Below are 17,198 nucleotides of genomic sequence, written 5' to 3'. Positions count from 1 at the left end.
GATAAAATGTAAAGTTAGACCACATAAACCAGACAAAGCAAATTGTTCAAAACAGGTATCAGTGTAAAATTACAGCCTTCTCCAATTAAAACAAGGGAGTAGTGAGTTGGAGTAGGGTGTGGTGAGTTTGAGAAGGGCCATATCCAAAGAAATGGAGAACTCCCATTGATATCAATAAAGAATTCTACATGAAAGGAACTTAGCCTCATCTCCAAGCACCTGTGTAACTCTCATTGACAATGCATTGAGGGCCTCACCCTACAAATATTCCCACTGACCCTAGTATTTTGTAACTCAGGTAGTCTATGCTTGGTAGTAAGACCTTACAGGATCCTTATGCAGCATCCTTCACACAGGGGATGAAATGCTGGTCTGACTGAAGTCATGGACTTGAACAGGGTCATGACTTCACCCATGGTTTATTAAATTTACTATTTTGTATTGCAAAGTGTCCTGCAAACCATGGGTGAAGCCCTGACCCTGTTCAAGTCCATGACTTCAGTCAGATCAGCATTTCATCCAGTGTGTGAAGGATGCTGCATAAGGATCCTGTAAGGTCTTACTACCAAGCATAGACTACCTGAGTTACAAAATACTAGGATCAGTGGGAATATTAACAGTCAAAAGCATAATCAAATAAAAATGTCTTTTACTTATGTTTTGCCAAGAGAGGTCCAGATACATAGATGTATAGATTTTAAGGCTACAAGGTACACATTAGATTATCTAGTCTGACCCTCTGTATTTAACAGGCCACAGTACTGTTTCCCAGTATTGAACACAATAACTTGTGTTTGACTAAAGGATATCTTCTAGAAAGGCATCCCAACTTAATCTGAAGACACCAAGAAATGAAGAATCCATCACTTCCATTGGTAGTTTGTTCAGTAGTTAATCACCCTCACTGTTAAAAATCTTCTTAATTCTTTATTTCTAATTTGAATTGTCTTAATTTAATTTCCACCCATTGGTTCTTATTATGACTTTGTCTGCTAAAGTGATCAGTATTTTCTTCCTGTAAGGTACTTTACACATTGTTTTCTTTTTTGCAAAGCTAAACAGGATGACTTTTCTAAGTATCTCACTGTAAGGCATTTTCTACAGCCCTTGAATCATTTTGGAGCTCTTCTCTTTTTCAAAGCGTTGGCATCAGAACTGGATGTAGTATTCCCATATCAGTCTTGCTAAAACCACATACAAATGTACAATCACTTCCCTACTCCCGCTCATTACTCCCATTTTACATTCAAAGATCACATCAGCCCTTTTGCCACATTGGTGCATTGGGAACTCATATTAACTTCCTTGTCCTATTTGACCCTGACATCCTTTTAGAAGTCATTGTTTCTAGGATACAATCTCCCAAATTCAGTGTGAATCTGGAGTATCTCCAGTGAAATCAATTACATCTGTGTAATTAAGAACAGAATGTAGTCTTATAATGCTTTAAAATAACAGAGTAAGGAAATGTTTTAACATATTTGGTGAAGACTATAAGTGGGAAACAATGACTGATATGAATTATTTTGTGACAGGCTATGCAACGTTAGAAAGACATTTTACAAAAACTTCTTTGCACTGCTCTCAACCCTCTTTTGCCATTTGAAGTGGACTCAGCTACTTCAAAGATCTTGGTAGAATTAGTAGGTATAAGTGACTGGATTGGATTGATTTGATCCGACAGCTTCCCAAATTTGAATAGCATTTGTCACTCACCAACCACAGGGTTGGAATTTCAGAGATAATCCTGTAATGAGTGGCTACAAAATTGCTGTGGATAGGATAGAGTAAGTCTATCCTGATGACCTCCTGACTCTGAAGCCGCATCAACTCAAGGGTTCTCACTCCTTCAGGCAAAGTGGAAGGCTTTGCCCTACTCACAGTTACTCACACACCGACATAGGCTAGCTAAGCACTTTGCTGACCAGCTGTTTTCCCTTTCTTTACAAAGCTCATAGAGTCTTGAAGCAGAAATCTCAGTTCATCCCTGAGTTTGCATTTAAAATAATTTCTGGTTTTGTCTCCTTCACCTATTTATTTTTTATCACCTGCACTAATTACTATTACTGTACTATGATTATTGCTTAATATTCATATTACAGTAGCACCCAAAACAGCAATCAGGAGTGGAGCCCTGTTGTTCCAGGCATTGTAGAAACATAGCGGTAAACACAGTCTTTGCCCCAACAAGCTTACAATCTATTTGAAGCAAGCTGCAACCGGGGCATGATCCATCACCAATGAAGTCAATGGGACTTTTGCCATTGATTACAATGGGAACCCGATCTGGTCTCAAGTAAGCATAGCAAATAATAGGAGAGGAGGGAAGATGAAGGTAATGTTTGCACAGTCACATAGCTAGCCTAACACACAACTTGATGGTTCCAATTGTTATGGAGGTACTATTTTGTGAAGAAATAAATAGTATCAGCTGTCCTGATTGACCCTCACCTTGGCCCTCATTAATTGACTGATTTCTTGCAGCTGTCACAGCAGAAGTGGGTCTTGGGGAGGGATTTTATGATTTAGTTTAGGAAGGGTGTTCCATGCATAATGGGTAGCATGGAAGAAGGTGCAGAGACATTTGCGGGAGAAGTGTACAAACAGGCTCGTGTCAGGACAACCTTCGATCTGAATTTAAGTATGTTAGCTCGTCTTTCCAATTGCCTTATTTAAAACTAGACTTAAATCTTCTTGTGACCTTTCCTTTAGAACGCACAGCTCTATGCTGGCATAGCGATGCAGCACCGCATTCTTCGAGACACTGTTCTTGATTATGGATCTTCACCTCTGAGGTTTTAGTGGGCTAGGCTCCTGACCTTTGTATTCCAGAGCTGGCAGCTAAGGTAAGGTAAGGTAAGGTAAGGATACTTACTACAGCATATCGGTGGCACCTCTCTAAGTGAGACTCAGTGGTTGTTTTCTTTTAAGTTTTATATTTGAGGGGTATTGGATTAGTTACTGTTTCTTGCATGGGTTGTGTAAGTTTTTGCATGTTTCCCTCCTCTGGTATATATTTCATTTGGCCTTGTTCCCTATGGTTTTCTTCAAGATGTGTATACTGTTATATTTTGTTAAGCTTCACAATCAACTATATTATCATTGCTTTAAATTCATATGGCCTATTGGCTAAATTTAACCTTGGGGTAAGCAGTAGTAGCCAGGACTGAATCTGGCTCTACATCTGCAAACCAGTAAGTATTTAAAGTTGATTGCCTCTGCAGTCCTTTTAAACCTGATATTGTACTTGAAATCAGTAGAAGAGTTGGATGTGTATGAAATACAGGTTTGGGTTATAAAGGTCTAAAACAACAGGGATGTATCAGAGTAATGGAGAGCCAAATTTGGCTCAATGTGTTCAAAGCAAATTGCAGATGTTGTGTCAGTCTCCTCTCTTGCTTGATTTTTAAAGCTTACTAATACTTTTCACATAGAGTATGGTAAATCAGCTCTGAGCAAACAACCCTGCCAGGTTTCCAACCATCCCTCACCTTTGTGGGTGTATCTATGTATCTATGTGTTTAATATGCTGCATAGCAGCAGATGCATTTCTTTCAACAAATGACTGATTACAAAGCCCCACGGCTATTGAGTGTGAGCTGCTGTGTAAAATGACTGCTGGTATTATTTCATTGTGGTAATTCAGTCACTCTTCCACATGTAAGTTAATTGGTGTGAGACAGATCTCACTTACTTTCACCACCCTTCTCTTGCCTCCTTTCTTTCAGCTCAGATCAGGAAATCCTCTGCCTCAGCATGATACTAATCTTTAGGGATCTACTGTGCTGCACACGGTGAAGAATGAGAATGTATCATGCAGCACAACTTGTATGTCAGAAGCCAGCGGGGGAGAGGTCTAATAAATACACTGGCTTCAAACTGTTAACTCTTTTCTCTCTTAGTTTTCAGAAGTGAGGATTCTCTTTTATATGTTTGGTCTCACTAAACACAAGCACCCCCAACTTTGAGGAGCAGGAACTGGAGGCCGCTTTGTAAATTCAGGGATTTTGGACCAAATTCAGGCCTGGTGTAAGTGGGTGTAACTCTACAAAAGTCAGAAAGGCTCTTCAATTGACTCTGTCTCTTCTCTCTTTTTTTCTCTTTGGTTTTGAGGGGTGCAGAGAACTGTCATATGAAGGAGGACAGCAGGATTTACTTTCAATCTTTAAAGATGACTTACAAAGGAAACTTGAAAATTGAATTTAGGCCTTGATCCAGTGAGGGATTTAAATATGTGCTTAACTCGAAGTCAATCAGATTATGCATGTGCTTAAAGTTAAGCATATGCTAAAGTGCTTTTCTGGATTAGCGCCACAGAGCACTATTCACCTAATTTTCTGCTAAACTCTTTTGAGCTATAGCTGCTGTCTGCTGGCCAGTTCTGTATTCACTGTTGCAGCCCCATAACGTCTCAATCTAAGAAATCTCAGACATCAGAAAAGTCACAGTAGAATCAAGCCAGCTCATAGAATCCCAGAATAGTCTCTTCTGGTGCACCACTTTTCCTAATAATCTGTACCCAGAGTTACCCCAGATTAACTCTTACAATTCCCATGCAGCTAGATAGGGTTAAATGTGCCTCAGTCTTTCGGCTGGCTGTTAAGTTAGTGCCTTTACTGCTGAGTTGCTGCCTTCTATGAGGAAAATGTAATTTTAGTCACACTTTATAGCTCCATTTTCTTTGAGGTATCTCAAATTTTCCCTGGATGGGTTGGGTTTTTATATCTATATTCTTTGCATTAAATTATTTATGGCTATTTGATTTCTCATTCTTATCATTCTGTCCCTGTCCTCTCCCTGGGACGGATTTTGTCACAGGATGCAGTCAGGCACAGAGGAATGTTGGGAGACAATGCTGATATTATCTGTTGACATTCTGATGTGGGAGGGTGGGCTCTTCCTGAAGAAGAATTACAAAGAGGTAACACAGACAGAAGTCACCTCCTTCAGCTAACAGTTGTGTTTCACTGGTTGGCAAGGGAGAAGAAAGCCCCATCAGGCTAAAAACTCCACACATCACACCACACATCACACCACACCACACACCACACCCCAGTCCCTCTCATTGATAAATAATGGCAACTGCAAGGTGAGAAACACTCCCTGGGGGACACGCTTCAACTGGGTGATCCCTCCCATACACCAGGAGTGGGGAGGCTGCATTTCCACCACCCTTAGTGATCAGATTCAGGAGGAAGAACTCCCCACAGTCACTCATCTCCATGGACTAAGAGTGGGAAAGGCCTGCCAAAAAACTAAAGTGTGTTTCATTAAAAAGAAGAAAGCCTATCTTCCCCTTCTGGAGACCACCTAGGGGCTAACACTAATTCTAGGGCTGTAGTAAAGACCTGAGAAGAAGGGATGATGGATGTAACCTCCATGAAAAAATGCAGTGCCTGGGATGCAGGTTAAATGAACTCTTCCCCCCTTCAGCAGTTGCAACTCCCAGATGTAGGGCATTTTTTCTTTATTGTATTCTAATTTTCTTTGGTTCATCATTTTTCTGGATCATGCAGCCTGCTGGAGTGGGGAGCCAGGCCCAGCCCCATCGACAGGAGCTGCTGCTGAGGGGTGAGTTTCCCATTTTATGTCACTTTACTTGTTGTCATTCATTTTACTTTGTTATTTTGCATTTGCAAAAAACACCAGGCTCCACCTTTGTGCCCAAATTGGTAGTTTCTTCAGAGCCATTAGTGTAGTTTCAGAATGTCAGTGCTTACTGATAACAAAAGCAGCTTCAACCCGGCAGCACATACAAGGTACACTCACGTAAACCTCTCATTATTGCTCTGTTGTGCTGGGTGTATCTAGCACACCTGCAAAGCAGGCAGAGATTTATAGAGTGTAACAGTTTAATTATCCTAGTGTATATGAAACCATAGGGTCTTATCCTGCAGCTCTTACTCAGGGGATCGTCCGGCTGAAATCAAGTAAGGGTTTGCAGGATTGAAAATGACTGCACTACAGAGACTATACTAGCATAGGCCTGGTCTACACTGGCGACGTAGGTCGACGTAAAGTCACTTACGTTGGCCTATGTACACCTGCGTCTCCACTGGCACCACTGTTAATTCGAATTAAGTCGCCTCGCAAATCGACTTAATAAGACCACCTCTGCAAGTGGCGTAGCGCCTAAATCCAATTTGTTAATTCGATTTAGTGTTAGTGTAGCCACAACTTCACTTAAATCGAATTTATTGGCCTCCGGGAGGTATCCCACAATGCCCTGTTTTGACCACTCTGGACTGTCGCGCTGTGCTGCTCTGTGGTCACGCTACCAAGAAATGTCCCCTCCCCTCAAGCCCCGGGAAGATTTGAATTTTCATCTCCTGTGCTGTCAGCGTGGAGAGAGCTTTGTCATTGTTCTCCGTATGGCTACTGCAAAGCCCAAACGTGCTCCAGCATGGAGTTGACCAGAGGTCTTAGATCTCATCGGGCTGTGGGGCGAGGAGTCCGTTCTGGCTCAGCTCAGAGCCAGCAAAAAGAATCTGGACATTTATGGGAAGATATCCCAGGGCATGCTGGAGAAGGGACACAAGAGGGACGCTCAGCAGTGCCGCGTGAAGCTCAAGGAGCTGCGTCAGTTGTATCAGAAAGCCAGGGAAGCTAACAGCTGTTCTGGCTCCTCGCCCAAAACATGCCACCTCTATGATGAGGTGCATGCAATTCTCGGTGGCGATTCCACCACGGTGCCACCCCACAGCATCAATACCTCCGCTAGGTCACAGTCCATGGACAATGATGAGGACTCCGTGGTCGAGGAGGAGGCTGAGGGGAGCAGGGTGCAGGAGAGCAGGGTGTCCATTCTCCCTGAAAGTCAGGACATATTCCTGACCCCAGAACAGTTCAGCAGCACACAGGACAGCACTAATGATCCTGTGGAAGGCACATCTTCTTAGCACTTCTGTCCTTTTACATTGGGTGGGGGGAGGGCCACAAAGTGGATTTCAGGTGTTTCGGTGATTGTGCTGTGGAGTTACCAGGGAACAGTTTATTTATGTGATGAGAAATGCTACATTTATCATCAGTTGATATCTCATGGAAACTTTCATGTATGTAATCTGTTATTCTTCACAAAACTTTTCAGGGGAGGGCTGCCTTGTTCCTCCCTCCACGGTAGGATACTTTGCTGCAATCAAGGGAGCCTGCATCATGGCGGAACGCTGCTGGTACCCCGCTGCGCCCAGAAAATCTGTGTTTTAAGCAGAGAATCATCCCCCCCCACACACTTCCCGCAGTGCTTCTCTGTAAGGCACACCGCGCATGTTTAAAATACCAGCAGGGACTTCTCCCCCCAACGCTCTCCGCAGTTCCTCTCTGTAAGGGTTTAAAATACCAGCAGAGACCCTCCCCCCACCCCACCCCACTGTCCTTAGATCCTCTCTGTAACAGCACAGCGAGCAGACTCTTCTGGGATGTCAGGAATGGAATGAGGCTCTGTGTTTGCCCTGTGCACTGCATGGGGATTATTGTCCACATTGTTGCCGTTGTATCATTTTCTTCACTCTGCCAACAGTGGCGACCTTGTTATTCTTTTTTCATTCTGTAGACACCTCGGCCTTGGCCCCACCCTCAAGAAATGCTGCGGAAAGACTATTGCAGATTAGAAAGAGGAAAAAAAAAAAGCCAGGATATGACATGTTTTGCGAGCTCATGAACACTTCAGCGGCCGCAGGAACAGAGCAAAGAGCATGGCGGATCACCTTGTCCCAGAATATGGACATGAACAGGGAGACTCGCAAAGAAATGATGGAGCATGATGGCAGTACCACGCAGGAGATGCTATGAATCATGCGGGACCAGGCAGACATGCTACAGAGGCTTGTGGAGCTTCAGGAGGAGCGGAGGAAGGACAAAGTTACGCAGCCCCTCCATAATGCTCCTCGACTGAGGGCTTTGATGCCTGCCCCCCTCCCCTGCCCCCAGCCAGTCTCTGAAGAGACTGGCCAGGCTGCAGTACCTGCTCACCAGAAAGCAGCGGTGACCATGCTGACAGCTGGCCAGCAAGCTACCACCCTACCCCTTGAGACAGTGACACTCTCCCTCTTCTCCCATGACTTGAATGTTCATAAATAAAGTCAAGCATCATTTCAACACGTTTCTTTATTAAATCATATCTTGTTCTGGAGGGATTTGGCGGGTACAGATAGCGATGGGGGGGGGCGGGGGGAGAATGGGTTCACCAAAGGCAAACAACATACAGGAACCGAAATTAGTCCTGCATCTCATTGCAGAACCTGGTTTTCAAAGCTTCCCTAATGCAAAGCACTCTGCAGTTAGCTCTCAACACAGTGCTGGCATCTGGCTGCTCATAATTGGCGGCCAGTCTCTCTGCCTCCACAGCCCAACCCTGGGGGGAACCTCTCACCCTTCGCTTCACACCCATTATGAAGAACACAGCACGCAGATATCACAGAAGGGAGGTTCTTCTCAGTCATGTCCAGCCTAGTGAGGGGACTCCTCCATCTACTCTTTAAATGCCCAAAGGCACATTCTACAACCATTCTGCAACTGCTTAACCTCTTATTAAAACACTCCTTGTCACTGTCAAGGTGACCAGCGTACGACTTCATTAACAAGGGAGCAAGGGGTAAACAGGAAGCCCCAGGATCACTATGGGCATTTCCACACCCCCAATTTGAATTTTTTGATCTGGGAAAAAAGTGCCCACCTGCATATTAGAGAACATCCCTGAATTACGAAATATGCACCCATCATGCACCTTCCCAGACCACCCCACACAAATGTTGGTGAAATGACCCCTGTGATCCACAAGCCCCTGCAGGACCATGGAAAAGTACCCCTTGCGGTTTATGTACTTGGTCGCTAGGTGGGCAGGCGCTAAGATAGGGATATGCATCCCATCAATAGTGCCCCTGCAGTTTGGGAACCCCATCGTGGCAAACCCCTCCACTATGTTCTGCACATTTCCCAAAGTCACTATCCTTCGCGGAAGAAGTCTATTGATGGCCTTGCACACTTGAATCATGGCGGTGCCCACTGTAGATTTACCGACTCAGAATTGATTCCCAACCGAGCAGTAACAGTCGGGAGTTGCCAGCTTCCACAGTGTGATGGTGACTCTCTTCTCCACCATCAGAACTTGTCTCAAGCGAGTATTCACGCGCTTCAGGGACAGGGTCAGCTCCAAGCACAGTTCCAGGAAGGTTGCCTTTCACATACGAAAGTTTTGCAGCCACTGGTCATCATCCCACAGCTGCATAATGATGCACTTCCACCAGTCTGTGCTTGTTTCCCTGCACCAGAACCAGCGCTCCATGGACTGCAGATGTTTCGTTACAGCCTGCAGCAATCGGGAATTGTTCTGCTCGATGGCTTGTAGCAGGGCAGCCTCAGTGGCATCGCTGTTGTCTGTGCTTCAGCTTCTCGCTCTACTTCGAAAATACTCGATGATAAGCTGCGATGTATTTGTAACGCTCACAATAATAGTGCAGAGTTGAGCTGGCTGCATGTCTCTGCATCAATGGCAAGCGCAGGGAGTAAAAAAACCGGCGCGAAAATACTTCTCCTGTTTGTTTGGGGGGAGGGGGGAGAAAGGAGGGGGAAGCAGCATTGCATCATGGGACGATAACACTCATCCCAACAGCCACCGTGGCTAGTTGCACTGTGGGATAGCTACCCACATTGCACTGCTTTGCAATTCGAATTAAGAGCGCTCAGTGTAAACGCAGGAGACCAGTGCAAACAGTGTAGTGAATACACGCTGCTGCGACTTCTAAAAATCAGCTGCTGAAAGTCAACTTAAAGTAAGTCGACTTTACTCAACAGTGTAGACATGGCCGTAGTTAGGTCACCATAGCTATGTCAGCAGCAACCCATAGGGTAGACACAGCCTACACTGACAGATGGGATTTTTCCATCAGTATAGGAACATCACCTCCTTGAGCGACAGTAGCTACATTGACGGAATCATTCGTCCATCAGCTGCAGTTACAGTGTGGGTTAGGTCAGCATAGCTATGCCACTCAGGAGTGTGGTTTTTTCAGGCCCCTGACCGACGCAGCTATGTCAACCTATTTTTTAGGTGTAGACCAGGCCTCGGAATTTTCAGGGTAGCCCCTTAATTATTTTAACGTACTTATTTATTTCACTTTTGTGATTTTTGCAAATACACAGTAAGTAAAGATTTCCCTTCCATTTCCACTTGAATATCGTACATGCTCAGTTATTCTCAAGTAAAATAATATAGTGAATGTCTATGATAATTTGATATGTAAACCTTCAGCTGATGAATATCGCTCCATTGACCTGCCTGTGTAGTTTTGTAGCCTATGAATATTAGATACTGTAAAATGTTTAACTGTTTGCATGATAGAAACCTACAAGTTCTGTATGAAAAAGGTGAGTAGGTTTCTATACCTAGGGGAACTTACGCTCATTGAAAGTTCTGAGACTGCGGAAGCAGTGTTGAGGGTCTGAAAAACCTCGCCAAAGCCTGAGCTTAGGCAAGTATGGTGGTGTAACACTGCCCTACCCCTGACTGTGGGCTTTGCGTAAATACACTACTGAGTCCTTGATTAGATCACGACTGGAAAGTAAACCAAACTATCACACAGCAGGATTTTACAATACCTGGAAAGATTTCAGAATCTCCATTAATAGCATCTGGATAGGTAATTATTTTCATGACAATTCAAAGAGAAAACAATACCTGGCCATAGGGTTGAAGATAGGAAACCCAAAGATGCAGCTCAACATAGGGAATAGAAGGAAATGCCCACAGGTCTCTTTTGGGAAAATGCTAAGTTTTTTCCATTCCTCCCCACCTCGGGTTTAGTATGTACATTGATGTAATATTAACCTTCCTCCCCTATAAAAGAGTTTTGGAAATCAGCTGTTCTCTAGCTCTGGCCACTGCTTCCTGAATCTTTGGCTGAAGCTCTGATTTCCTGGTCATCAGGCTTATAAACATAGTTGCTGCCCGCTTCTTTATTTCATACTGAAATGATTTATATATGGGGCACTTTTAGGAAATTAAAATATGATTAAAGATTTAAGCCTTGATCCTAAAAAGACTCACATACAAAACTTTATACACTATGAGTAGTCCACAATAGATACTAAAGTACAATATTGTAGCAGAGGCAAATATTTAGAAGGTCATGTATAGTGGTAAATTAAGTGTCCCACTCAGTCTCTATGAACTCCAAAATTGTCTTTTTGCTTCATTAAGACATAGGATTGGAAGAAACCTTCTTGGTCATGCAGTCCTGTCCCTTGCTATTGTAGGCAACCCTGTCATATAAATCCTATTCATAAATGTATCAAGTTCCACCTTAAAACTAATTAGGTTGTTTATTCCTGCTTTGAGCAGGTGGTGGACTAGATGACCTCCTGAGATCCCTTCCATCCCTAATCTTCTATAACTGTATGATTCTTCCCCTACTCCTATTGGAAGATGGTTCCAGAATCTCACTCCTCTGGTGGTTAGAAACCTAATTTACATATTAAATCTATTCATGGCTAGATTATACCCATTTGTTCTTGTGCCAAAAACAACCTTCAGCTTAAATAACTCTTCTCCCTCTCTGGTGTTTACCCCCATGATGTATTTATTTATAGAGAGCAATCATATCCCACTCAGCCTTCATTTTGCTAGCCTCACCAAGCCAAGCTCTTGTAGTCTGCTTTTGTGAGAAGAGGCTCATTAACCACTTATCTGCCACTTTCATTCACCAGGTCCCATTATGGTCTACACAGTGTGTGTGAAGTTAAACCTGTGTGACTTTGTATGTATTGGATCAAGTGAATAGTCCACTGGAGTTTTTCTTCAGACATATGTTGAATAAGGTTTTTAATAAAATTTTCATAGATACATACGATATGTTTATTCTCCCTTAAAAGTCTTTATTTTAGAAAAAGAGAATCAATACAAATGCACCAACAAACGTCAGTTGTGTGACAGCAGCTCTATGTCAGCAGCTAATGCATAACACAAAGACCTCATCAATTTTGATGGAAACAGCAGCTTTGTAAAGGATCCAAAGTGATGGCGACCTCCTAGAGCCACGGTGTCAACAGCCAACAATATAATCAACCCCTGAGCAGGGCTTTTGAAGCTGAGGCCCAGGAAGAGGCTGAGAACAAGCTCAGTCACTGCCATTATGCTTTCAGCACCTATAAGCATCTCTTCTTTGAGTTGATAATTACAACATCCTGTGCCAAGCAGCTGTCACTAAGGAACAGGAGCTGCCCAAACACACCATAATGCAAGTTTACTGGCTGATTTATCACACTATAATGAACTCAGTTACAGTTGTCTGAAGCATGGGATAGAAAACAAGAGAGACTGAGAGAAATGGCACTCAGTATTTTGTTCCGGTCAGTTAAAAAAAAAAGGGAAACTATCAGGAGATTTTTTTTAAATTTTTTTTTTGTAATCTATGCATGCCCGCCCACAGCCACAGCCCACTGTTGACAGAAAAGTGGCAAACACCCAAGGCATGTATCCACAGAGGCACAAAGATCCAACCTCCATGGAGATGAGACCTCGCTGAATGACAGCATGCATACGTAACAGGGGGAAACATGGAGAGGGATGGCAGGAATGGCGGAATGAACTTTACTCAAGCTCTGACTTACTATGCCAGTATAATGAACATGACCTAAAAGAAGAGTGTTATGCTCATAAGCAGGCTGAGTTTGCAGCTCTGAGTCCAACTATGAACTGTTAATTTTATGGTGATAGCCAGAACACATGTATTATCTTCTAGAAAAGCTTAATAGATGTCACTATAAATCATAGTCACCTCTCTCCCTTTTATTCTTCTATTCTGTAGAATAGTTGCACTTGAATCTTCTGTAACGCTCACTGTATACTGAACTGAATGTAAATGCAACTCCTGGGTCTCTTCAAGCAAGCAAAATGTGTGGACCAGGGAAGACCTTCTCCTGGCTATCATTATATGGCTGCTGCTGTTTTAAATACTTCCACTGCCTCACTAGGACTGTTGTGTAGAATGACATTACAGTACAGTTAAAGACTCTGTGGTCAGGAAGCACAGCAAATGGTCCAGATGTAGGTCTGCTCTCCTGGTCCATTTGAATTTAAAACCCTTATATACAGCAATATAGACCAGCTGGGTTCCTTTATCCCATATTCAGTTACTTTGTTATGGCATCTAATGCACCTGTAACTCCACAAACAGTAAACTCACTGTTTCGTGTAACCAGTTAGGAGTTGTTGTGAAAGAGCAATGCAAGTCATTGGGGGAGTTTATCACTAAGGGAAATATAAGGTATTGTTAGTTTTTATTGTTACCAGTAAAACAGCTGGATTTTTGATAGAATTCACTCTGAACTGGCACATGCAGCTAAGGAAAAGGAAGTAGCTTGTCTACAGTGAATACAGACTTGTACTAAGTCAAAACACTGAGGCAAATGAAGCACCTAGTTATTGTTCAGTCTAACAGAGAGGTGTCATCATGGTAGACCAATAGAATAATTTACAAAGGTTTATAAGCAATTCAGGGTCCTCCTGCGTCCCCTTCAAATGTTACCAGGAGTAGAAGGAGGTGTTTGAAGCTGGCCTCAGGAAAGGCTGCTCCATTTAGCACGCTTTTTGGGGCACTGCATAAGGAATCAGGATGCTTTGTTTTATCTTTTGAACTCCAACAATCAGAATGTTCCTCAAACTCTTTCTAGGCATGCCTCTAGTCTGTATCTCTTATTGGAGGAGTTTTAAAGTGAATAGGAAGGGGTTAGAAGCTAATAAAATCTTTAAATAGTCTGTAAATAGTTGTAAGTAGTTTCTGTAACATCCTTCCACAAATATGTCTTAAAACTGACCAATAGTTAAGTGTGTTAATATTGTTGTTTTGGTCATACTGGCTCCTTTTAACATTTCCTTAGATGTGAGAATAGTAACTCCACTGCCTGTTCCAAAAATGCAGCACTCTCAGAAATAAATGCAAATTAGTAAATATTTTTTCCTTATAGACAAAGCATGGAGAGGCCACATTGTTGACTGTGACTCTATAGAAACCTAGATAGACTGACAGAGCAGGGGATTAGGAGTCATGACTCCTAGTTTCTATTACCAACTCTGCCAGTGACTCATATAAAGCTTTAGAGGAATCCTTTAATCTTCCTATATCTCATTTTCCACACCTGGAAAATGGGGATGATAATGTTTGCTTACTTTGCTTATGGAAGGAAGGTGGGGATTTTTTGAGGATTAATTAGACAATGTTTATACAGTGGTTTGAAGATGTAAAGTGTGATAGAACTACTAAGTATTAGAATAATAGGAAGTTCTCATATAACATTCTATTTTCAAAACAATGGTTCAAATTCCTTCCTGGTAAAGTGCCATTAACTTCAATGCCTGGATAGAGAAGTCTGAACATATACTAAACTACAGTATGTGGTTTCATTCATTTTTATGAATGTCTGTTTCTAGATCTTTGTGACCTCAGAGAAGTTTTAAATGTATTAAAATACATTCAGAAATAAGAACAAATGGAAGGACAAAATTTCTCTGACAAAAGGATTGTATGACACTGTTTCCTTTACATTTCCAGCATTGTTACCTTACACAAGATGTGGTCCAATCCTGTTCTCAATTACATGGGGGATAAATCTGCAGTAATTCCACTGAGATCCATGGAGTTATTCAAGATTTACATCCATATCCCTGACAGGAGAATGTGGCCCAATATGTTGAAAGTACTAAGAAATTCAGAGTATTATAAAATAAGAAACCTGTCATACATCCAAAGAAAATCATGCTAAGTCTGCTGCTTTGTTAACTGTGATACATTATTCTCTTATTCCAGTATTCAGGTGTTGGTTTACAGTCTTTTATATACCATTCTGGGAAGAAATAAACAAGCTTTTGGGGCTTAATATTATACATCCAGAACTCCAAAAATAGTTGATCGGTGTTCTCTTCCATACCTTTTGTAAATGTAAACAAGTCTAGATTTCTGAACAGAAGTGCCCGGAATTCCTCTCTCACAGTATTCAAATGTGGTAGGTCTTCAGGATTCAGATTCTGAAAAAAGTCCTGTTATGGAAATTGGGAAGATGATAAATTGCATTCAAATGCTGGCAACTCAGCCTTGACACATTTCTTACAGGTGAGGTAAATCTTCTGAGTGGAGGGATCTCTTTTTTTTCTTTCAACAAAATTATTAACCAGAGTTCTCTTTAAAGTAGTTTTGCTTCTGACAAGCAGAATAGCTGTAGACAAGCTGGGAAGAATGCACACATTTTTTGTGCTACTCGGAAGAGAGTAATCTGACTCTAAGAACAGACAGAAAAGACTCAGAGCCCCAGTTCAGAACACGCCAAAACTCTTCATCTCCAGAACAAGGTCTGGACTTTCTGTGGTTCAGTATGACAGCCTGATCCAATTTCCATTAAAATCAATGGAAGTCTTTCCACTGACTTCCATGGGAGTTGGATGAGACCCATAATGTAACAAAGGATCACAAGAGGTGCAGCTTGTGGCAGACAAAATATTCTGCTTACTTGGAGAGGTTATTTCTTGGAGCCAAAAGGAAAAATAGAAAGAAGGAATTCACCACATGGTGTAGATTTTCATTAAGTTATCCATATATGATGATTGTCACTGGTCAGGCAGGAGAGTGAGAAGTATTTTCAGCACTGGGTTGTTGTCTGCAATGAGAAGTGCCAGGGTGAATTGCTGATGGGGTTGAAAAAGGGAAGCAGGGGAAAGATTAAATATGGAAAGGGTGAAGTATCATGAATTCTGGATAAAAGGGAAAAGAGGATGACTAAGCCATTCCAGTTCAAAAGAAAGAAAATCTCTAGACCTCAGTTGATCTGTAGCACTAATGAGATTTCCTCCCATTTTCCCACTTAAGCATTTTAGGTTCTGTTAATTTAGATTCATTAATCTTGAACAGCCTGTGGAAGCTGCTCAGCAACTAGCCAAACATCTGTCTGGAGAAAGCTCCACTCAGTGAGTTTGCACACCACTCTGATTAAATACTATCCCTAATTCAGCAAGAAATTGTCCATTTCCTGGCACCATAACCAATGTCATAGCTACTTGTGGTTGCAGCCTTGACTTTCTCTTTTACGCTTGGCAACTGTTTTTGTTTTGTTTTGTTTTGTTTTGTTTTTTGGGGGAGGGGGGAGATGAGGAATTGGAGAAAAAAAGACAAACTTTTGCTAGCTTCTTATTACAGCTTCTTGGTGACTACACTTTATTTTTGACATGACACATTGCACAACTGCCCGGCTGTTGGAAACATTTCTGCATCCCATTTGGTTATTGATCCTACATCTTCAAAAGTCTGTGATTCTTATTATGGAGGTTTGCAGGTTCAGTTCCTTCACCTCCCTCAGCTGCAGCATGACAATACTTGCCAGTGCACAATTGGTGGCTGTTGGTTTGGACATTAAATATGGATCTGGAAAGATTACAGAATTTTGCAATAAATTCATCATGATCAAGCAGTAATGGTTAAAGCATTCATTATCCTCGCCAAAGGAATAAGAAAAAACAGGTCTTCGCATTTCTGATATCCTGTTGCATCAATGCACAGGCTGCAACAAGCAGAGAAAGTGTGAGCATGTGCTTCAAGGTCTTTTCAGTTGCTATGGTACAGTTTCTTATGGAAAAATCCTTGTTCTGTATGGTGTTTTTCCTGCCTCATTTGGGGATGGCAGAATCGTTCCTTGTGTCACCTGAGAAACCGGGATGTCAGTTTCCACCTATTGGTGAGAAAGAAACTGATCAACAGCAGAATTCAACTGATAATCTCCTCGGGTAGAAATTTCTGCTTTTGAGGCCAATGGGAATGTTATACCAGAGAGGAAGGATGGTTTTGGCTGAGGCGCTGGATCGCAAACCAGGAGATCTGACTTCAATTCCTGGCTCTGCCACAGATTTCCTGTGTGACCTTGGGCAAGGCATTTAACCTCCACATGCCTCAGTTCCCCATCTGCAAAATGGGGATAATAAATCTTCCTTCCATCCTTTGTCTGTCTTGTCCATTCAGCCCTGATTCTGCAATGTGTTGCATGCAGGCTCAATAATCTCCCACAGGGCAAAGAACTGCAGGATTCGGGCCTTAGCTTTTAAGCTCTTTTGGGCAGGGACTACCTGCTACTATATGTTGGTACAGTGCCTAGCACAATGGGGCGCTGATTTTGATTGGGGCCTCAAGGTGCTCATATAATGCAAACAAGGAATAATAAATAAT

General features: G+C 42.4%; 1 protein-coding gene across 3 annotated transcripts in view; it reads right to left on the bottom strand.

Annotated features, from left to right (window-relative positions):
* Window positions 1-17,198, bottom strand: part of LOC137167129 (BDNF/NT-3 growth factors receptor-like) — a 259,594-nt gene that overhangs the window by 54,344 nt on the left and 188,052 nt on the right. The window contains exon 13 of one of the 3 annotated variants that reach the window (XM_067569140.1): window positions 16,167-16,707. The exons of the other annotated variants lie outside the window; for them this stretch is intronic. Coding sequence (XP_067425241.1) covers window positions 16,697-16,707 — 11 coding nt within the window. The 3' untranslated portion in view covers window positions 16,167-16,696. Of the gene's footprint in view, window positions 1-16,166; window positions 16,708-17,198 lie in introns of those variants that run through there. 3 annotated transcript variants of the gene reach the window in all.

The sequence above is a fragment of the Emydura macquarii genome, unplaced genomic scaffold (genome assembly GCF_026122565.2).
Source record: "Emydura macquarii macquarii isolate MOO-44397 ecotype Brisbane River unplaced genomic scaffold, CSIRO-AGI_Emac_v2 contig_2897, whole genome shotgun sequence".
NCBI lineage: Eukaryota > Metazoa > Chordata > Testudines > Chelidae > Emydura > Emydura macquarii.
The sequence above is the reverse complement of the archived record's forward strand: the minus strand, read 5'-3'. Positions and strand labels throughout refer to the sequence as shown.